The 23,183-nt window shown below is 39.4% G+C and overlaps 2 protein-coding genes across 4 annotated transcripts in view; one reads left to right on the top strand and one right to left on the bottom strand.

Moving 5' to 3' along the window:
* The first annotated feature begins 569 nt into the window (after positions 1–569).
* On the top strand, positions 570–14,614 carry gtpbp2b (GTP binding protein 2b). Its single transcript, XM_030157510.1, has 12 exons — positions 570–952; positions 2,121–2,147; positions 2,228–2,412; positions 4,077–4,188; positions 4,277–4,474; positions 5,286–5,460; positions 6,115–6,334; positions 7,056–7,191; positions 7,522–7,580; positions 9,998–10,169; positions 11,651–11,815; positions 13,134–14,614. The coding sequence occupies exons 1-12, from the start codon at positions 761–763 to the stop codon at positions 13,350–13,352; spliced, it is 1,860 nt and encodes a 619-aa protein (XP_030013370.1). The 5' UTR covers positions 570–760; the 3' UTR covers positions 13,353–14,614.
* Positions 14,615–18,105: 3,491 nt separating this feature from the next.
* The window catches only part of tp53bp2b (tumor protein p53 binding protein, 2b), a 34,502-nt gene continuing 29,424 nt past the window's right edge, over positions 18,106–23,183 (bottom strand). For all 3 annotated transcript variants that reach the window (XM_030156459.1, XM_030156383.1, XM_030156532.1), the window contains exons 13-18: positions 22,122–22,894; positions 21,838–21,975; positions 21,607–21,740; positions 21,048–21,214; positions 18,619–18,818; positions 18,106–18,348 (exon numbers count right to left, since the gene is read on the bottom strand). In XM_030156459.1, the coding sequence (XP_030012319.1) occupies positions 18,307–18,348; positions 18,619–18,818; positions 21,048–21,214; positions 21,607–21,740; positions 21,838–21,975; positions 22,122–22,894 (1,454 nt within the window). In that variant the 3' untranslated portion in view covers positions 18,106–18,306. The remainder of the gene's footprint in view (positions 18,349–18,618; positions 18,819–21,047; positions 21,215–21,606; positions 21,741–21,837; positions 21,976–22,121; positions 22,895–23,183) is intronic.

The raw sequence follows: 23,183 nt of genomic DNA, 5'->3' as shown, positions 1-23,183 counted from the left end.
CTTCTTCCAGCACACCTGACGGTCATTATCAGGCTTCTGCAGAGCTTGATGATTGGCCTATCATTTGAATCAGGTGTGTTGGAAGAGGGACACATCTAAAGCTTGCAGGATACCGGCCCTCGAGGACCATGATTGGACACCCCTGCCCTAAGTGCTAATGGTAATGCTAGGGGGTGTGTGCATCATGAGAAAAATAGAGAAAACAAATTTACTTAGGAAGATAATAAAGTGAGTTAACTTTAACCTTATGTAATAATTTAGTATCCTCAGCTTTGACTCAGGACCAAAAATAAGCTTTAATTTGGAAATTTAAAAAATTAAACTCTGATTCAACTACCATTTTATTGGTATGCCATAAAAAATATAAACAAAATAATTTCTTTGCTTTGACTGGAACTAAATCATTGTCACTTATTCACACCAGATTTCATTTATTTATTTGGTGAAAATGATTACTAAATTCATAAATAAAGTGATTAAATTCGTTGATGTACTTTTATTATGAAATCCATTTCCTGGTTTATTTTGAAGCTCCGGCCGGAAGCTCCCTTCAGTGCTAGCGTGTTTTGCTGCTGTAGCTGTCTATCTTGACGGTGTTGATGATGCTGAGGAGAGCATCCTTCTCTGCGGCTCTCCTCCGCCCCAGGCCCCGTGTTCAGGCTGATGTGATGAAATCCTGTTATTTCCATCACCGTTACCGTATATTACCGTGAGTCCAGGCTATTCCCGGTGGTCTCCGGGTCTTCAGAGCCGCTCAGCCATGGTGGATTTGATCGAATGCGGCGCTGTGTCACCCGGACACGGCAGACACGGACCGGGCTCCGGCTGCGGCAACAACGGCAGGAAAACGTCGAAAAAGTCGCGTACGAGACGGGGAAAGCGTGGGAGGAGAAGACGCAATAAAAAGAACAACAGGAACAACAAAACACCACCGCCGTATTTACCTCCGGAGGTAGCTAACCAAGCTAACGGTCTTTTAGCCGCCAGGGGATTAACGGGTCCAGCTAGCTAACAAGTAGCTAACAGCAACAAACAGCCACAGTCCCATTAAAAAACACACTAATAAACTATTTATAACACGCCACGGATGGACTGTAACTATATGTCAGCGTTACAGTTTATTATAACACCTCATAGCCCTGAATGTCCACATTTTGGACAAACGTCACACCAAATCCCATTAAAATATCACACAATTCAATGTTATGTTCCTTATTAATAACATTACAAAGGTCATTAAAGTTTAGTTAATGTAATATCAGCAATAGCAATAGCTAAGTAATAATTCGGCGTATATTCAATAAAAGCAGGCATTAAGTTTATTCTTTACAGCCTCCAACATTTACAGTTCTGTAATATTTTTCTCTGGCTCTGAAGTGAAAATAACCTGGAATAACAGAAGAGCCGCGAGTTTACATGTTGATTTTATTTTAATGAGACCAGCCTTTATCAACATCCATAACTGTGTGAGTCAAGAATTAGTATCAAGCTTTAATTTACCTTTATCAGTATCAACTTTAAATTGGGAGAATGATTAGTGAAGTTTGATCAGAGGTAGTGTTATGATAAAAAATTGTAATGCCCTGTCATTACTAGTAATTATCACAATAAAATGTAGTAAAGTTGAAGCAACAAGACATTTATTTTTGTAAATGATAAAAAACCCAGAAAAAATCATAACTTGATCTGTGGTCAGAACAAACACCACAGTCAAATATTTCAGAAAAACCTGTCATGACAAAATGTCCAACTTAAAGATATTTGAGAGTAAAATAAACTAGAAGCACTCGGAGAGCGCAGACCTCCGCCAAGGCTGATCAGTGGCCCCCCCCGTGGGCCCCCCCACCCCCGATCACCACCAAAATTTAATCATTTCTTCCTTACCCCATTTCCAACAAACCCTGAAAATTTCATCCAAATCTGTCCATAACTTTTTGAGTTATGTTGCACACTAACGGACAGACAAACAAACAAACAGACAAACAAACAAACAAACCCTGGCAAAAACATAACCTCCTTGGCGGAGGTAATAAACATATAAAATAAATCCAAAGGTATTTGTTGGGCTCTGTTATAACCATTTTCTCTGAGACTCATTAAGGTCTTCTGTGTTTTCACAGGCTGAAGAAGGAAACATCGAGTACAAGGTAACTGACTCAGTCCTTCTGTGATTTTCTTCTAATTAAGTGCTCAGCTGTCCTGATGTTGATGGTCTGTCTATTGGCAGCTGAAGCTTGTGAACCCCACCCAGTATCGTTTCGAACATCTGGCCACGCAGTTGAAGTGGCGTCTGCAGGAGGGTCGCGGCGAGGCCGTCTACCAGATCGGCGTGGAGGACAATGGCCTCCTGGTCGGCTTGACCGAGGCTGACATGAGGGCCTCTCTCAAGACCTTGAAGAGGATGGCGGAGAAGTAGGTCATAGGGTGTTTGGCGTTGATTTTAGGATGAAATGTGTCAGAGGTTTCTCATACAGTCCAGGAAACACAGACCAGAACAAAGTCAAGACCTGAAAGTGGTTGGAGACACTCATTACTTTGATGAAAGAGTCACTTTTTCTTCAGTTTTCTCTATTTTGATGTAATAACCTTTGAAATTACTCTGAGCTTTAATGAACATCTACATGATCAGTGAATTAAATACAGGAAAATATCTGATTTACAGTGAAAACATGCAAAATGCAGAGGATTATATTTTAATAAAAGGTGATAAATTGACTTGGAAAGGATAAATGTAGAGAAAATGTCTTTGAGAAATCTTAAAGGGCGAAACTTTTACTTCTATTATCTGCTTCTCTGCAGATGAGTGCCTTATTTCCCAACCTGTTATAAATGTCCTCCCTTCAAAATATAGAGCAATTACCACTAATCTGACAGATAATGTGCTAAATTGCTGTTTAATCTTGTTATTTTGTTCATGTTACTTCTTTGTTTTTTGATTTATTTATTTTATTTCATTATAGTTGTTGTTGCTGTATAGTTAGTTATTTGCTTACTTCTGTCATGTTATTTAGGATTTGGTACATTTTTTATTAATTTTTGTTCATTTTATGTATTTTAACTGTTATTGTTATTTTGTTGCCTAGTTCATTGTTTTTTCTTAGATTTTGTACAGTTTGTGGCTTATTTTGTTCATGTTACTTACTAGTTTTTGAATTATTATAAATTTTTGTTCATTTTATTGCTATTTTTTAAATTCTTTTTTAAAATTTGATTTTAGTTCATTTTTTGCTTAATTTTTCCACATCATTAAGGATTTTGTAAATTAAAAAAAAAAATTATCAATTTTATTTATTTATTTGTTTTTGTTAATTTTGTTTCCCATTTTATAATTTTTTCTTCAATTTTGTATACTTTGTGGCTTATTTTGTTCATGTTACTTATTAGGAGACGCTGAGGAAACCAGACATGTCCTGTGGTAGAGAATCTGATCAGTGCTTGGTAATTACAGCTGTCAATCAAATATTCAACCTCTACGTATCTGAAAACACCTGGGAATAGACTAAAGTCAATAGTTATATTTCCTACAAGCTGAAAACAGTCCAGAGGAGGAAGTTGGAGCCATGTTTCCACTTGAATATATGACCAGATTTAAGAAAAATTATTGAAGAAAAATTACACAGAAAAATTAATTTGTGGATGTAAAACTCTGATTCACATGTGTAATACACCAGAAAACAGGAAATGACATGTCTGAAAACCAACTCAACTGAGCCAAAGATAAATAAATAATCCTTCCACCTAATTATTGTTAATTTTTTCCTATTTACTTAGCTCCAAAGCTTAGAACTGAAGAACCACAAGGACAAAATTAGTCAATGACACATCATTTAAAGGTAATAACCTCTAGTTTCAGAACTTTTAAATATAAATAACATAAATCAGGTCACAGATTTGTTTGAATTCTTTGGTGCTCATGCAATTTCCAGACATGTCTTTTGACTTTAGGGTTTATTTTCTTCATATCACTATATAAATTTATGTTTGTATGTTTTAGCGGAAAACAGTGAAACTGTGAATGGTCATCAGTCTGTCTGTGATGCATTCTGGGACATCAGCTGTCTTGTGTGTTTTGTTAGAGTGGGGGCTGACATCACTCTGCTCAGAGAGCGGGAGGTGGACTACGACTTAGACAGAAACACCCGCAAAATCGCAGAAGTCCTGGTCCGGAAAGTTCCAGATGATCAGCAGGTGAGAGTCTGAAGTAGTGTCTGCTGTGTTTGTTTAAAACCTGACTGTTAAAGATGGTCCGTATCCTCGTGTCTGTTCATGGCCACAGTTCCTGGACCTGCGAGTGGCCGTTCTAGGGAATGTGGACTCGGGGAAGTCCACCCTGCTGGGTGTCCTGACGCAGGGTGAGCTGGACAATGGCCGAGGCAGAGCCCGACTCAACCTGTTCAGACATCTGCACGAGATCCAGACCGGACGCACCTCCAGCATCAGCTTCGAGATCCTGGGCTTCAACAGTAAAGGCGAGGTGAGGCTCTGAGGTTCACACCAAACACAGACTGGGAGTTTTCAGGTTCAGCTGTGTCCTGCTTTTTGTTGTAATTAACTTAAAACCATGCATCTTTGCATAATTACCACATATATTATTTAAAAAAAATAGACAATAGTGTTGAGAAATGAGACACTGAAACCTGGTACTCAACAGAAAACTTCCCAAACCTCAGAGCAGAGTCCAGACAACAAACAGATTCAAGTTTAGTCTGAGATGTTTGTGTCCATTGAATCTGTTTACATGACCATAATAATCCAATAATTATTAATAATCAAATAATTGTAATAATCAGATATGATGTGTTTACATGCACTTCAGAAATACCATAACTGATAAACCCTGGTGTAGATGTTTCAGCTCATTATTGGATTTATTTTGAGTGACGGTAGAATCAAACTTCCCACTATTGTCTTCAACATCACTTCTGTTTTCTATGATTTAATTGTTTTTCCACATATGCAGATGTAAAAGAATGAAATAAATCAGATTAACAGATATACACGTATGAAGACATTGGAGTATTGGGTCGAAATCCAGGTATGCTAATCTGATTTCTCATAATCAGATTACCGTTGTTATCTGATCAAACAGATCAGATTATACAGTTTACATGATCACTTGAATAATGATAAATGAGATAATGATCAGAGATTTGGTGTGAATGTAAATGGGTTCATTATGTTCTGTATCATCCTGACCTGATCAGTGTCTGAACTGTTTTGTCACTTCCCTGAGGCTGCAGCGAATCTTTGCGCTGCTGGTTGACTTTTATCGATTCGTTTTCCAGGTTGTGAACTACAGCGAGTCCCGGACGGCGGAGGAGATCTGCGAGAGCTCCTCCAAGATGATCACCTTCATCGACCTCGCCGGACACCATAAGTACCTGAAGACCACCATCTTTGGCCTCACCAGCTACTGCCCTGACTTCGCCATGTTGGTGGTGAGCGCCAACACCGGCATCGGTGAGCCTGTAGGGGGCAGCAGTGAGGAAATGAGACCGAGATCACAAAGAAATGTGATGAAGAAAGAAATCAGGTAGAACTATGAAACTGAAATAACTAGAGGATCAAGACAGAGCGCATCAACATTCAAAGATGTGTTATTGTCAGTTCATTAGATTTACATCCACAGAATTTAGATAAATGTGAAGATTTAAATTCCATGCAATTTACAAAAAAGTGGTAAAACAGAATAACAATAAATAAAGTGATGTAAAAGATGAAGTATAATAGAATACAACATATAAATCAAACCTAAGTACAATAATGGCAGAAGTGTAAATACTGTTATGGCAATGGAAGGTGAGGAGGTGAGTAATGGAATAAAACAGCAGCAGATGTCATAAATATCAGACTGTACATCTACTGAGTCTTGTGTGCACAAAATAGCTGAGTTCAGTACTAAATAAACAACCATGAATAAATGAGTAAAAAGGTAAATAAATAAGTCAGTAAATAAAGTAGAAGTACATAGTCAGATGATGTGTCCAGGGGACATTAAAACCATAAAGATGATTAGAAAATACAAACCTCAAAATATCAGATGAAACAGTAACTGTCTTCTCCTCACTTTGGTTTCTGGGTAATGTAGTACGCATCTTCCTGTCATCCATGTAGCTGGTACGACACGGGAGCACCTGGGCCTGGCCATGGCGCTGAAAGTTCCCATCTTCATTGTGGTCAGTAAAGTGGACCTGTGTTCCCGTGGAACCGTGGAGCGAACAGTCCGACAGCTAGAACGGGTCCTGAAGCAGCCGGGCTGCAACAAGGTCCCCATGGTGGTGTCGAACCCGGACGATGCCGTGACGGCCGCACAGCAGTTCACCCAGAGTGCATGGTGGGTAAAATACTGACCACGGTAAGACGGATGCAGCAGCTCACATGTTCAACACCTTAACACGCCACCTGATCATAAGCAGATGGACATGAAATTTGGAGACACTGACCCTGTTTACATGATCATTAAAATCCAATAACTGTTAAATAGATAATTGTAATAATCAGATCTGATTTGTTTACATGCTCTTACAAGCACTCGTTTAGATGTTTCAGTCCGTTATTGGATTTGTTTCAGAGATCGTACATATGTAGTGACGGTAAAATTAAACTTCCTGTGATTGTCTTCAGCTCATGTTTGACCACATCACTTCTGTTTTCTATGATTTAATTGTTTTTCCACATGTGCAAATGTAATAGAATGAAATAAATCAGATTAACAGGTGCATGAAGACATTAGAATATTGGGGAGAAACTCAGATTTGTTAATCTGATTTCTCATAATCAGATTACCGCTGTTATCTGATACAACATATCAGATTATACTGTTTATGTGATCACTAATAATCTGATAACTCCACAAATCAGATAATGATCAGAGTTTTAGTGTGAATGTAAACGAACTCAGTGTCAGATTGAAGTGTTTTCTCCATGTGACCTTCATGTCTCCGTTCTTTATGTCTTGAACCAAAGTTAAAACAGTTTAAGTCACTTATGTGTCACAGATCTCTGTGTGTGGGGAAGGTCAGTGTGAACCTCCTGATGTGTTGTTTTTTGTGCAGCATCACACCCATCTTCACCCTGTCCAGTGTTTCTGGGGAGAGTCTGGACCTGCTGAAGGTTTTCTTAAACATCCTTCCTCCTCTCAGCAACAGTAAAGAGCAGGAGGAGCTGATGCAGCAGCTCACTGAGTTCCAGGTAAGACACACATTTCACGGTCTTTGTATGTGTAGTATTAACCTGAATCAGGAGGTCTTCAGGTGATTCACAGCCTGTTTGGAATTCTGATGCATCCTGGGAATCTGAGGAAAATGTGACTTTTGACATAGTTCAAATAATTGGTGTCAGTTTCCACAAAATGTTATGAATTGGGATTTGTTTAATTTGGAAACATGGACATAAAAGGTTAACACACTAAAGAAAAAACATCTCTTGTCCCATGTTTGTGGATAAAGTTTATAAAGTCAATTTAATATTGACATGATGTAACTGAATCTGACAGTAGTCATGACCTGGATGTGTTTACAGGTGGATGAGATCTACTCAGTCCCTGATGTCGGAACGGTGGTTGGAGGAACTCTGTACAGGTACATCACAGCAGTTTGACTACGTTTTGTTAATATTTTCAGTAATTTTCTGTGAATAGAAAAGTGATTCAAATACTTTGGTTTTGTTACACACTCAATTGATGTCCCACGTGATTGACAGCTGGAGTTAGAGCCAAACACAGATCAATAGACACATATCTTGTCCTTTGCTGTATAGAATTGGTTCAGTCCTTTGTCCATCAGTTTGTGCAATATAAGAGGGTGAAGCCCTTGTTCGTCAATTTTTACCAACCAGTTGGCACTCTGGAATCACTAAGGCCCACTCTATTCCAGTTTTATGTGTAGAGGTAGAGACAGGATAGAAATAGACCTGTCCAAAATGAGATGTCCACTTCTGTGTGATGGGCAACAACTGTTTTATGGTGTTCTTTGCTCTGTGCAGTCAGTGAGATTGAGGCTGGAGAAGGTGGGCAGAGCTACATGTTAGATGCAGTGTGCCATGTGACTTCGCAGTTCTGTCAGTTCAGTGTATTGAGTGCCGTGATCCGAATTCTACAGAGCCCTTGGTGCCATGCCCCTCCACCCCACCTGCCTGCTCCCACCTGCTCCCACCCCCCGCTCAAAAAAAAAAAAAAAAAGCTACTTCAACTGAGAATTGAACCATAGTCTTCTGCATTGTAGTCCAATATGTTACCAAGGGAGCTAATTCTCCACTGTTTCTTAGTCAGGCCTATTTGCTATCTGATTGCTTTGGTATTTTTCAGCATGTAACAAGTTACCAGTCTAGACATGATATAATGAAGGCACTGATTGGCTCTGGGGTAATAGACAAACCGATATTTCGTGCCACAGTATTGTGTCAGTAGCTACTTGGTTATTTTATTTATATATTTTAATACTTTTGTGAAGCTCAGACCAAGGTTATAATAGTTTTATATTTTTAATTATAGTTTAGTTTTAGTTTTGACTTTTTTTTCTCTAATTCAGTTAGTTTTAATTAGTTTTTAGAGCGTGTTTGCTAGTTTTTATTTATCGTTTTTTTCTGAATGCTTAGTTTTAGTTTAGTTTTAGTATTAGTTTTAGTTATTTCATATATTTTATCTTCCTCACCATCCTATTCAAAGAAATTAGTGAGGCACGGATCAGCAGGTTACCCTGGACACTTTATTTGGGGGTTGGGTTAGGGCAGCTCATTGACTGAGCAGAGACACAAACACATGTACAGTACGATGTATAAATTCCCTATAGCAGGTTGGGGAGGGGGGGTGCGATCCATACACAACATCACTTACGTGAAAACAATGCAAAGATGTGCAAAGTGTAAGAGGAGATGCACAAAGCAGCCAGCAATAAACCAGATAGAAACATATATAAACCAGCTAACCAGCAGTAAACCAAATAGAAACATACATAAACCAACTAACCAGCAGTAAACCAAATAGAAACATTTATAAACCATGTAGAAACATATATAAACCACTTATAAATATATATAACCCAGTTCATCAGCAGTAAACCAGACATCTTGGTAGATATCTCATATCTTAATCATCTACAGCACCATTATTAGCCAACTTTGCTTCATTTCAATTCAGCTAGCTGTAGCTAGCAACATCAAACATTTTTTAACATTATAAAAGGTTACATACCTCTGTAATTGGATTACTTTTCATCCTCCTCTTTTCTCCTCTTCTAAACTGTGCAGTTAAGGGCTTGGAAAGCCTTTTCATGGTGATAAACTCTCCAGTCTTTACGTGGATGCTAGTTCAACACCTGTCTGACACTGTCATTCAGCTCCACTCTGTCTCTGTCACTCACGCACACACACAGTGAGCAAAAAAAAAAAAAACAACCCATGCATCACTTAAGTAAATCCCATACAGGACTCTGCTGCTTTGTACCAGCTTTAGGCTGCATGTTCCAGGTAGAGTGGGGACCAGAAGACGACTGTAAACCACAAGTGACCAGACTAAGGGAACTAAAGGAAAACTAAGGGAATTTATTTCAGTTAACGAAAATGTTTTTTCAATTTTAGTTTTTGTCATTTCGTTCGTTTTCGTTAACAATTATAACCTTGGCTCAGACTTGGTTAAACCTATTCCAGCACCAGAACACAACAGATTTAAACATTTTCACAAATCTGACTTCAAACCTTCAGCATTTGGGCTGAATTATCTCTTTCTACAGAGAACTAGGACAAAAATAGGACTCAGTTCCATAAAGCTGAGATCGTCCTGAACATTTGGATATGAAGTACTTGGGTTTGTGCTAGTTGGAAGTACCTTAAAAAGGTGAATTTAAGAAAGTGTACAAATTGAGATAATACCCTTGGACTCAAGTATGTAGAAGATGTTTGAAGTGCGACTCCTGTGAAATTAAAAGCTGGGCATGTTGTAGAGTCAGTCTCACCGCGTTAACTCCCAGCATGCCTCAGTGTCGGGCTGCATGTGTTTCAGCGGAGTGTGTCGGGAAGGCGAGCGGCTGGTGGTGGGTCCGACCGACGAGGGCCGGTTTCTGCGTTTGAAGGTGGGCAGTATCCAAAGGAACCGCTCGGCCTGCAGGGTCCTGAGGGCTGGGCAGGCCGCCACGCTGGCTCTCGGAAACTTCGACCGCTCTCTGCTGCGCAAGGTCAGAGGTCACACGGCACAGCTGATGTCTACTCCACCTTTATCAGTTCCACTCCTGCAGTTTTGTCCTCTTTACTCAAAAACACATTCAAAGAATCAGTTCAGTAATTTTTGTATGTCAGTTATAGTCAACACCTGTGAGTTCAGAAAACCTGAGGAAACAGGAAATCACTGGATGAAGCCTTTAGACAAGTTCAACTGACTCTTACAGATCCAAACATCCACCAGAAACTAAAACCATCTACCGCTTTAAAATGAATACCTGTTGAGCCACCAATCCTATCAATACATGTAAATAATTGGTGTAAAATACAGTTTGTCATCTTTTCATGGTCATCAGATATGACCCATGTGGATGCTCAGAGGTTCCGTAGTGAAGATGGAAACACCGTCATCTTCTACAGTATTGATTCACCAGTAAAACCTATGGAGTTTGATAAATGACAGTGGATGGAGACACTTGGTTTATACATATTCAGTAATAAATTAAATGGATGAAAACGGAATTTTTTTTTTTTTTTTTTTAGAAAACCCTAAATAATGTGGAGGAAAAAAATCTGCAAAAATTTACTGAAATGAAATAAAAAAGAATAAAATAAGCAACAAGATGAATCAAAAACAGCCAAAGTAATCAATACAATGAACAAAAACAAATCATAAATCAACAAAGCAATAAGTAACATGAACAAAATAAGCTGTAAACTGAACAAATGTAGATTGGGTTATAATAAACAATTGGCTTAACATCATATTAAAATGTTTGAAGACGTCTGAAACCTGTCCAGTGGCTCCATCAGGGACATTCATGGATGTTTGTCCTTCAGTGACCTGATACAACAGCATCAACTCACCTTTTAATTCAGTTAAGAGGGTGTTTATTACACATCCCATCACATGGGGTCAGTAAAGGACCACCGGAGTCCATCTGATCAGTCTGTGATGTTCAGCAGATGAATTCACTGCCTTATAGACCACAGTACAGAGTACTGGCGCCACCTACTGGACTCATTTACCTCATACTGAGAGTTTTACAGCCAAATGTCGCACTGTTTTTAATGATGAACCAGAATAAATGTGGACATGCAACAAATGGAAATGAGTTATTTACAAATCATGCCAGTTTGGACAATATTAGTGTACTATTTCTGTGTTTAATGGTGTTTAATGGTAGAAAGAAGAAATTTAGAGAAAACTACATGTGAATAATAATATAGATGTTTGTAGGTTTAAGAAGATGATGTTAAATATTATCTGAAAATGTAAAGAAATCTACAGAAAATAAGAATTAGAAAAAGAAAAGAAAAGGGATTAGAGTCGAGAAGGAGAATGTATAGAACCATTTGATACATTGAAACAATCGACTTTTTCCAACATGTAGATGGGTGTAGTCAAGTGGTGGTGGGTGTGGTCATGTGTAGTCAAGTGGTGGTGGGTGTGTCCTTGGGCTGTGGTGTCCACTGACATGTGACCGCTGTTCTGCAGGGCATGGTGATGGTCAGTCCCAAGATGAACCCGACCATCTGCTGCCAGTTTGAAGCCGCCATCGTCCTGCTCTTCCACGCAAAGACCTTCCGCCGGGGATCACAGGTCACCGTGCACGTGGGCAATGTGCGGCAGACAGCGACCGTGGATGATCTTCATGGCAAGGTCTGATCGGGATCTGGTTTTTATTTGTACTGAGTTAAGTTTGATTCTGTTCAGTTTTATTAGTGATGAATTTCAGTGTGAGGCAGCGGTCAGATTACACACTACAAATTCCAGTCACATGACAAACCACATGCCGACGCCAATCGTTAAGAGTTCAGCATCAGACCCTTTTCCACCTCAGGAACTCACTTTACTCTGGATTCTGAAGAACACCGGTGCGTTTCCACCTAAATTACCTGGTAAATAACTTTCTCTTGACCCCAAACTTCCCTTGATAAAAGTTCCTTGTAGAGGGCGGGACTTTTCAGATTTCTGGAATTCTTGGGGGCAGGGCTATGTGCTGAAGAACGCTGCTTGGTGGAACACACTATCAACGTTCTACACTTCCGTTCACCCTCCATATTTAATCCAGTGGTGTCTGCAAACATGATTATTTCATTTCTACAAGATTCACTTGGTTTGTGTTTTGATCATTTGTTAAATGGAGCAAAAGAAGAGAAACTACGAGAAGTTTATGATGGCATCCATTTGACCAATAAACTCATTAATATTTTCAGATGAACAGACAGATCTCACTCCTACAGGTGCATTATAATAATGTGTCAAGGAAAGAAATGGAACAGGGACAAAAGGAAGACATTCATTTCTCCAGCTTCACAAAGTGGATTTTTTTTTCTTTTTTTTCTGCAAATGTTTTACTTTAATTTCAAAGAATACCAATGTTTTTAATGAAAAAATTCCCTCTTTATTCTTAGAAAATCCATATTTTTTGTCATTAGTTTATTTGTTTCATTTAACTTTTTCTGGTGATTATTTACTTTTCTTCATAAACTCAACGTTTTGCTCTGATAAATGATTGGGTTTTTTTCATAAACTGATTGAGTTTATTCTCATCAAGTCTGAATATCTTTTCTTTGTGACTCTATAAGTTTGATGTCTACAGTAGGAGTCCCTCGGTTGTAATAATCTGTCTGTTCATCTGAATACACTATTTACTGAATACCATCAAAAGAAATTCAGCAGGACTTCAGATCAGCGACTGGATACGACTGAGACTGATTTGAATAAATTTACCAGAACTTTGAGGTGAAAATGCAAACCACACAGATAAACAGGGATTCTTTTATCAGGGAAATAAATTGCTAGAAAGAAAAGTTCCTGGAAATGTTGGTGGAAAAGTTGTTTTTTTTTTGTGACCCGATGTGTGTTGTTCGACCACCGTCTCAGTTTTTGTTGATTCTGGTTTACATTTGTATGTGTGTGTGTGTGCGTGTGTGTGTGTGTGTGCCCAATCCTGTGACCCCTCCTACTGCTACAGGATGAGCTGCGAACGGGGGAACGCGCCGTTGTCCGCTTCCGCTTCATCAAACACCCCGAGTACCTGCGACTGGGCGCCAAGCTGCTGTTCAGGGAGGGGGTCACCAAAGGCATCGGCCATGTCACCCGCCTGCTGCCCCCCTCCCAGAACCAAGACCAGAACCAGAACAAGAACCAGGACCAGAACCAGAGCCAGGACCAGAACCTGCAGGAGCAGTAGATGGACAGATGTGGAGCCCTGTGAGAACTCTGGACCCCTTCAATCGGGGGGTTAATCCGCCACCGCCATCATCTTCATCTTGTGCCACTCTCCTTTGGTGTTAAAGCGGGTTAATCCGAAGTCGTGTCATAGATTGATTTAAGAGGCTGATTCTTCTTCTGTCATGAGACGCACATGGATTATGCTGGATTTTAGGAATGCTTCCAAACGGCATCTGGTCTTGATGCAGATTCACATGAGGAAAACCTGCAGATCTTGAAGTGGTTCAGCATCATTAAGGATTTTCCTTAAACACTCTGGTGCTGCTGCTGTTTCTGTTTTAGAAGTAATTCATGTTCTTGAATCAGCGTCGAGTGACTGGAACAAATGTATGAAGGTCTGAGCTGCTTCACCGACACATGAACATGATGATTGTTTACAATCAATACAACCTTTATTTAATGTCAGTATCCCAACACAGAAATGGCTGTTTTCATGTAACAGCTCATAACGTGAAAACATCAGGCCAATTAGTGGATAAAAGGAGATCATTTATCATGAGAACACTGATTATAGATACGGTTTGATTTCTGATTAAATGTAACACTAATCATCACCAGAAACAAACAGAACTTAAGTACAAATACAGTAGAGGACAAAAGTATTCAGACACCCTTTAAATTTGACACAATCTCAAATATCATCATGAAATATTGATATGAAATATGATACTTTTATGTGTTTCTAAAGATGTGTGTGTGACACAAACAAATGACAATGACTTTAACAAGTAAATATAACCAAACTAAATCATGGTCAGTTTCATCATATCATGTGCTAGATGTGTTTCATTATCTGAAACATCCAGTTTTGACCTGAATGGAACTGAGCATGTGCAGAAGGGAGCATGTGACTGGAGAATGGAACGATACTTGGCAAAATTCAATGAGTTAACACATGGGGTGAACAAAAACTCATGTCCACCACTGTATGAGGTGTTTGTACTTCACTGGAGTATTTACTGCGCCACATCTCAGAAACATACTGTTCTTTTTATTCCAGTTGTTCCGTTTCTGTTTAATGAAAACCATGAATCTCCAAAAACGCTGCATGTTTGTCATAACTGAAGGATGAAGAGTTGAATTTCAAACCCTCCTTTTTAATAAATACTGATAAACTGAATAAAATATCACTGGTCTGTAATATTTAAGAAATGATCAGCCTCAGATTAAATGTGTTAAATCTTACATTAATAAGATGAATTCAAACAAATGACAAAAAGTGATGATGTTTTCAGTGTTTATGATAAAGTGTTTGTTTTGATGATGATTTCCCAATTTTTAATTATTTTATTCATGTCCTTTATTCTCTTCATTTTGTCATTTTTTTAATTGATTCTCTACATTATTTTCTTTATTTTTGCTCATTTCTATCTTTAGTTTTCCATTTTTTCTTATTTTTTATACATTTTTCTTAATTATCTTTTCATTTTGTAAATTTACTCATTTTTGTTTTGTTTAATTTCATCATTTTGTTGATTATTTTCCTCATGTTTGTTTTGTTTTATTTTCCACATTTTCCAATTTTTTTTGTCATTTCAATCACCCCCCCCTTATTATTTTATCATATGGTATTTTATTTATCACTTGTAGACCAGTGATACTGATGACAGAGCAAAGTTTAAATAGAAGCAAATAGTGAAATGGCTCCAACAAGTAAAAGTTCTGGTTTTAAAACTATTTAAGTAAAAATATTTAACTATCTTTAAATGTACTTAGAGTTTGAAAGGTACAAATAAACTGGCCCCAATCAGTGTTTTACTGTTAAATCTGATGGAGTTTTTTTTTCTTTTTATAGTTTAATTTGTTAAGGATTAGAATTTCCTCCAACTTCATCCTTCAGTTTAGCACAAAATATTAATATCAACTCATTGGTGGATAATGTGGAAAGTTTAATGTGGTAGAATCTAAAAACTACAGCCAACCAGCATTTGGACTGAATTTATATTTATTACAGACTGGCTAAAGTTTCACTTTTATTCTAGAGGTATATAGATCAGTGTGATAATGGATACGTGGTTTTCATTTGACAGAATTGATGGACTCAACCTTAAACATCAGATATAAAACACTGACACTAACTATGTTTTGCTGCTGATACTTGGAGGTTTGGAATGCAGTACTTTTACCTGCAGTGCAGTATTTTCAGTGGGAATGTGTACTTTTACTGTTTTAACAGATTTGATGATTTCATGTTAGAGGGAAACAAGCTCTGTTCTATTAATTCCAAGTCTTGGTCTTTGATTTTCATCCTGACCTCAGAAGTTTTGTTTCAGATGGTGGTTCAGGTCTCTGTTCTCTTATCAACAGATACAGTAAAGGACTCACATGGAGGTTTTTACAGGACGCTCCTTTAAAAGCACAAATTACTTCTTAAAAACACCGGTACGACCCAGTGGAGCTCCTTCATTTGGATGTGGTTCCTCATGTTCTTCATTCTTCTTGCACTTTATTCAGTTTTCATGGACATCAGACTGATGGTTCAACAATTGGACACAGATGTTTTCGTTCAGGTTTCAGTGGGATGTGGAGGACGTTACACGCCTCCATCCTAACGGACAGTATGTGTAGATGTTATGGTTCTTGTTCCTGCCTTAACCTCTGAACCTGAACGTCCGGCGACAGGTGTTTTGGTGGTTTTTGTTTCGGTTTCCTGTGCATGCTCAGACCGGTTCTAGATACGACTTGTGTATCAGTGTGTTGTTTTCTGAGGTTCTGTGCCGTTATAACCGTTGAAAGTTCTCTCCATGAGTCCATTTAGCTTTGCAGATTGCTTACTGTTGACTTTGCACTTTGTTTTTGCATTCTGCATGTGTTTGAACGCCTCGTCAGCTGATTCTGCACAAGGGTCAGAGGTCGCGGAGAGACAGCCGACAGCTGACAGTGGATGTGACCCGTTTGTTTCCTCTTGACCGTCCCTCAATCCAATAAATTAACTAAATCAAACACTCGTCTGCTGGTTGGGTTTTATACTGACGTGAAGAGAATTTACCGCTTTGGAAATAATTGTTATTTTGCCTTAAATTCAATAAAACTTCCCATCATATTTTGTTTGTTTCATATTAATGTCTATTTTGGTTTTGTTGTCACCGTTTCTACTAAATTAATAAAGAAACATTTCATGTGTCTTTAATCAGATGTTTGACTCAAATTTACAACAAAATCCTGATGTTGAGTCACATCTAACAAATGACGACTTTCCAACTTTATAATAATTATTTCCAAAGCTGCAGATTATTAATATAATGTTAAGGTTCCCATTTGGATTCATTGGAACTGGATTCTTAACTAAAATGGTGGCATGAAGGTTTTTGTTGGAAATCTGATTTGTTCTACAAAAACACTTTTGTTTTACTTCCTGTCAGCAAATGGCAGTTTATGACTTTTAAAGAAAACAAATATAAGTTTCAACTTAGATTTTAACAAATATGAAACACAACACTTTAATTTATTATAGTTTTCATTCAGTCAAATTAGCTCCCTAGCTAACACTATCTAATGCTAACTAGTGAGCTAACTTTAGTTAACATTAGTCAAAGAACTTATATTAAGGTAAACTCACTTTATTACCTCTATCTTAAACTTATTTTGATCAAACCTAAAAGCTGATAATTTGTTCCTTTGCAACTACTGTATACTTTTAACTACTTTTCCACCAGTTTAAAGTGAAAGTAGCTGCTTCTCAAAACACAATATTAGCTACTGTCAAACAACTTTTATGAATTAGAAGTGAAAGCTGAATTACTCCATGATGATGTCAGTTTCATACAGAAAACTAACTTCAGCCAAATTAACCCTCAAGGTAATTTTAAGCATAAAGAAGTAAAGATAAAGACTTCAGTCAGTCTTAATGCTAACATTGCCTAGTTGGCTAATATAAAGACGTGTTAACATTAGTTGGTGAGTGTAATTTAGCTAACATTAACTAGTACAATGGGCTCTATGCACAGCTCCACTACTTCCTGAACTTAAAGCAGCTCCTTTATTTCCTGTCTTTCATTATTGGACACACCAATTAATCCAGGTGTGTCTGCTACTTCTTGTTGTAACTACTGTGGTCAGACACACCTGGATTAATTGGTGTGTCCAATAATGAAAGACAGGAAATAAAGGAGCTTCTTTAAGTTCAGGAAGTAGTGGGACTGTGCATAGAGCCCATAGTATCAGCAATTAACATTAGTTTGGAACCAAAGCAGTTTAACAGTTTAGTCTAAAGGAAAAAGAGTTAAATCTTTGTTAAAGAATGCAAATTTTTATTTAATTAGTGCCATATATTAGACATTCTTTAGCAAAGAAAAATGTATTGATTTGATGAGAAATCACATCATCACTATTAAAAACCATTGCTAGTGTCAATTTACCCATGTTGATGTGTATTATTTACTGGGTTTTGATACCAAATATCATTTTGTAAGAAAACAACAAAATATTTAAAATTCACTCAAAACAGTACATTTTTCAGATTGAACTTTTTCATCCATTGATACATAGAAGAACCGATCCAAATTAATGCAGTTTTTGGTATTTAAACAAAATAATGTTCTAAAAATGTATAAAAAATAAAATCAAACAATGAGAAAATGAGGCCTCAAAATGTCTCTACTGTCTGAAATATCCTGTGCTTTTCAAATAGTTTGGATGGAACGTTCTTCATGCTTTTACGACACTGGATCTGAATTATTAAACCGAAGGAAAAGCTGAACACTGAAATCTGCTGATAAATGTAAAAGTGTTTTATTCACTTACAGCAGGAGGCAGGTGGAAAGTTTTCTCTTCTGATTGAATCTCTGTTACATTCTTTGTGCTGAAACTACAGACTAACAGACAGACAGGTCCAGTTGAAGCCCAGAGGACGGGCCGTCTCCTTTTATAACCCACAGAGTGCAGAGGTTTTCCTTTATTTTGGTGGGCGTCGTCTAAGCCAGGCTCCTCTGCCTCTGCCTGATCCGCAGATACAACTGTACAATAAAAACAAAATAAAGTATAAAAAATAAAGGCTAAACAATTTGTTATTAGAACTAAACACTGAGCTTTACAACAGCTGATACAACACGATTCTCTGAGCTGCTTTAAATCTGATTCTAAAACTGCGTCTTATTCCCTTCACTCACTAAACATTAGATTCTTCTGCGTTGGTTCAGAGGCTTTTGAAGAGTTAATCTGTAAAACACTGAACATGTGTGTGGTTTTTAAGACATAAGACAGTTGAAGGACAGTAAGCGTCTCACCCCCAGCAGGTTTCGGGGAACGTAGCCCTCATAGTCTCCACATCGCGCCCACCACCACTCTGTCTCCACCTCGTCGTCCCGCCTCAGCACTGTCATGCAGTCGCCTTCACTAAAGCCAAGCTCGTCCTGGTTCTGGGCTTCGTAGTCCCACAGTGCATACACCACACCACGGTTCATCACACCCATCTTCTCTTGAACGCCTGCAGATCACGGCAAAGAGACCAGAGTCAGAGGACGACTGAAGGTCATTCCACAATATTTCACTGAAACAACAGACACATGTGTTCTGTCTTCCAGGGAACAAAATGACGCCATTTTGTTCTCACAGCTTGTTCTCAACACATCATCCAGGAAGAGCTTTTTTATCGTGTGCTGTCTGAGGACTACTGTGTGTGGTGAAAAAGGATAAAGGTTAACTCGCTTTACTATCCCCGTAAGGAAATTTACGCCGTTTCTCATTATCAAGTTCGCCAAAGACGGTCTTGGTAAGAATGGTCTCAGAGAACCGACTTCCTCAGAACACAAGTCTCTCTGTAATTAGAACAGGCTGCATACTTGTGAACTGGCTCTGCTGTATTTCCACCATCAGCTCCCTAATGTATTCCCACAATCCACCACAATAAGTCACTTAATTTGATTTGAATACATTTGTACAACTATTTACATGTCATTTATATTTTTGATACATTTAGTATATTCTTCAAAACTGGAACAAATTTTGTTGAACCCCATATCATGATAATTAAGTTGTATTTCTCGCTATTCTGCCTCTCGCACATGTTCCAACATCATATCACATCATCTGGTGATGGTCATCTACTCAGTAAAACATTTCTGAGGTAAGTTATCACAGAACCCGCTGTTGCCTTCAAGAGTAGACGAAATGTATCTGGGGATATTTGCCACCCAAGTCTACGAGAGTCACCAACCAAACCATCCTTGGTTTAAGCTAGCAGACAAGAAGAACATCCGGATACTCCATGCATTCTGGGTTTGTGCAAACTTTTAAATGGAACACTACCCGGGCCCCGAGTGATGACATTTAACAAGATTGTGAAAATGGAAGAACAGACAAGAATGCATATTGAAAAATGGTCTCAGTCTTTGCATTTTACCCATAATACACACACACACAGTGCCTAGCAATTAGCATTAGCAATTAGCATTAGCATACATTAGTATCAGTGAGCTGCCATTGAAGGCCTCAGGGACCAACAGACCTTCAGAAAAGCTGAAAAGTGGAGGACTAACCAGGAGTTCTGTACTAGAGTTTCTCATGAAGCATGAAATATCCTGAACAATTTAACTTGATCGTTGTTTCCACCTTGAGAAAACAAACTTCTCTGTTCTTGTGGAGTATGGAATAACATTTAGAAACTATGGTTCTCCTTATTCCATGAACTCTCAGTGGATGCTGAACCTCAAATCTGGATCCCTGAACCTCAATGTCACTCTTAAACCTCCAGACAGGCCTTAGAAACCCCAAACTAAAACATCTGGCAGGTGTTGGAGTTTCAGCATAGACTCTGTGACTCCCCCTCTGCAAGGAAACACCCAGAACTGTCCTCTGAAATCATTCTGTTTTATAAAGAACTGATAAAGCTTCCACAGCCTGCTTGAATTTTTCCAAGGCTCCATGAAAACACATTGTTGGTCCCAGGATCTGTTATCTCTATGTTACATAAGTTAGAATAGAACTGAGATTGAAACCTGTTAAATGCTCTGGTTCCACTGAATGGAACAACCTACAGAAGGAGACAAAAATGAAGGAGTGGTCTCTTTAAATACGTTCACAGTTATTTTAAATTAATGGAAAAGGAAAAATCTGGATGTAGATGTTGTTCTAACTGGTTGAATTGAGTTCTGTTTTGAGATGCTTTTAAGGATCATTGTTGATTATACTTTTAGTGCCTTTTAAACAGTTGGTTCTGTTTTATATATATTTTGTGGTTTTACCAACAAAATAAAATTCGAACCAAAATGAGCAAATCACAAATAGAATGATAACAAAAATCAACACAAACAAACAATAATGAAGGGTATCAACAAAAATGAATGAAGTAATCAGTAAAATTAAAATCAAAATGAGCAAAACACTAAAATCAACAAAATAATCAATTGGTTTGGTTTTGTTCTTTATGTATGTTTTTATTGTGGATGTTTGGCTGAATTTTCTTTCTGTAACTTCTGCTGCTGCTCTTCCAGGACACTCTGCAAAAGAGATTTTTTATCTTAACAGGTCCTTTTTCCTGGTTAACTGAAGGTTGATAAATAAAACCAAACCGTCACCATCCTGCCCTGGTGAACCTCAGAGGTTTATGACATGAGGTGGGTTTACGTTACAGGATGTGAAGAAGCCGAGTGTGGGAGGATCTGCAGTGTGTCATGTTGTGTTATGTTGTGTCATGTTGTGTCGTGTCATTTCTCACCGTAGAGGAAACTGGAACACTGCGCGTATCCATCTTCCATCTCCTCACATTTGTCGGCCGCCGTCTGCATATCGCTGTGGGTGGAGGCGAACACTGCTGCCCCCGACTCCACCAAGAACTTACACACCTGGACGTTGTTACAGGAGGCAGCACAGTGGAGGGGAGTCCTGAAGACCATGACCAGGTTGGACCAAATGACACAGATGGTTAAAAAGATGGATTATCAGTATGTTCAGTTCATTCAGTGGATCATGGTTTAATGTTTTGAAGGTCTCCATCTTATCTCTAAGTTTTAACTTTAGACGTTCTTGATAAGATAAGATGGTTGTAGAAGACACATGAATGAAACCCTTGGAATATAAAACAGTTGTAGTTTTGTTGAAACTCCCCTCTGGGTTCTGGTTAAAATCCTCAGAAGGTGCAAACGTTCTGAACAGAACCACTGAACAGTTCTTTGAAAAGGTCACAGGTGGAACAAGCAACTATAAAGGCTCAAAGAACCGGATCTGGTTCCAGCTGGGATCTTTTCAAGGTTCAATTCAAGGTTTTTCTGACTCACCATCCGTCGCTGTCGGCAGCATTAACGTTGACTCCAAACTGAACCAGAAACTTGACGATTTCGATGTGACCAGCACAGACAGCATTGTGCAGCGCTGTGATGCCTTCATCGTTTGGCATGCTCGGATCTTCCACCTGTGGGACGCACATGTTCATATATCATTCATGAACAGTTGATTCACACTGACCTGAGATCAGTGACAGTACGAGACCAGACAATGGTGGGACTTACGTCATAGATGACCCTCTGGACCAGGTCGTACTCGCCCTCTAAGGATGAGTCCAGCAGCAGAGCCAGAGGGTTGAACTTCACACGAATGCTGTGGTTGATTGGGTCTGAACCAGTTTTACGAAGAATCGACTTCTTACCCTGAAACAAACACAAGCAGAACCTTCACCTCGGTGTCGATCTGACCAGTGTCTGTAGGTTTTGGATCGATGGGTGGTCTTTTATACATGAATCCATTGATCCAGAATCTAATCTGATCATAATCCACCTGAAACCTTAACACTCACCGGTGGCACTGTGACCTGCCCTGTGACCTCCGGTGGCTGCAAATTGATGGCATCATCTCCTGGCTCTGCTTCCCCACAGCTGGGGTACGGTGGGGGTGGATAAGGGGGGAAGCCCTCTACAAAGACCTCCTGAGGGGTCGAAGCAGATTGATTGGCCTCCTCCTCCTCTTCCTCCTGGTCTTGTTCCTCTGGAGGAGGCGGCAGGGGGCGGCAGGAGGCGGGGTCAGGGATCGGTACACGAGGGGGCAGGGGGGGTGGGGTCAGGATTTCCTCTGGACTCTCATCCAGGGGCTGGTCCTCGACTCTGGATGTAGGGTGATGCTCGGCGCCGCCCTTGACTTCCTCACTGGGGGTGTACGTGCCGGCTGGGCTGACTGTCTCCATGGGAATGGTTTCCATGGGGATGGTTTCCATGGCAGCTAGTGTGGTCTTCTGGTAGAGCAGTTTTTGGATGTTGGGGCCGCCGGGGCCCTCGGGCTCAGTGATGGAGTTGCGTTTCTTCAGGGGCCGGGGGGCGTGGTGCAACCGGCGCCGCAGGGCCTCCAGGTCAGCATCGCTGGGATTCCTGTGAGGGTTGGACAGGAAAGGGAGGAGCTTGGTGGGGCTGAGCGGTCGGGGGTTGGAGCGTTCTCCTGTCTCTGCTCCAACACCTTCGCTGTTACTGGGGTAACCACTGTCAACCTCATTCGCTGAAGACCCAGAAGTTAAGGCGGAGCTGTCGGCGCTGGCGGACTGCTGCCCCCCGGTGGTTGAGATGACTGGTTTACCATAAGCTGAAAAATATATCGGGAAACACGGTGAGGCAATGAAAAGAGATGGACATCAGCTGGTATATCCTGCTTAAAGTCCATTGGTATTGGTTGCTATGTGCCCTGTTCCTGTCAAATGAATTAAAACATAAAAGTAAACCATTTGTACGAGTGCTATCATGATCTACGTGATCAACCTGAGCCCAAGTCTGGAGAGGGCCCTCCCAGGTGATGGCGCTCTCACTATTCCTCTTCACCTTATAAACCTCTGACTTCATGCACAACTCCACATACTGTCACCTGCAGAAATTCT

This window comes from Sphaeramia orbicularis, chromosome 1 (assembly GCF_902148855.1).
Source record: "Sphaeramia orbicularis chromosome 1, fSphaOr1.1, whole genome shotgun sequence".
In the NCBI taxonomy this organism is placed as follows: domain Eukaryota; kingdom Metazoa; phylum Chordata; class Actinopteri; order Kurtiformes; family Apogonidae; genus Sphaeramia; species Sphaeramia orbicularis.
Note: the sequence above shows the minus strand (reverse complement) of the source record. Positions and strands in the feature narration are given on the sequence as shown.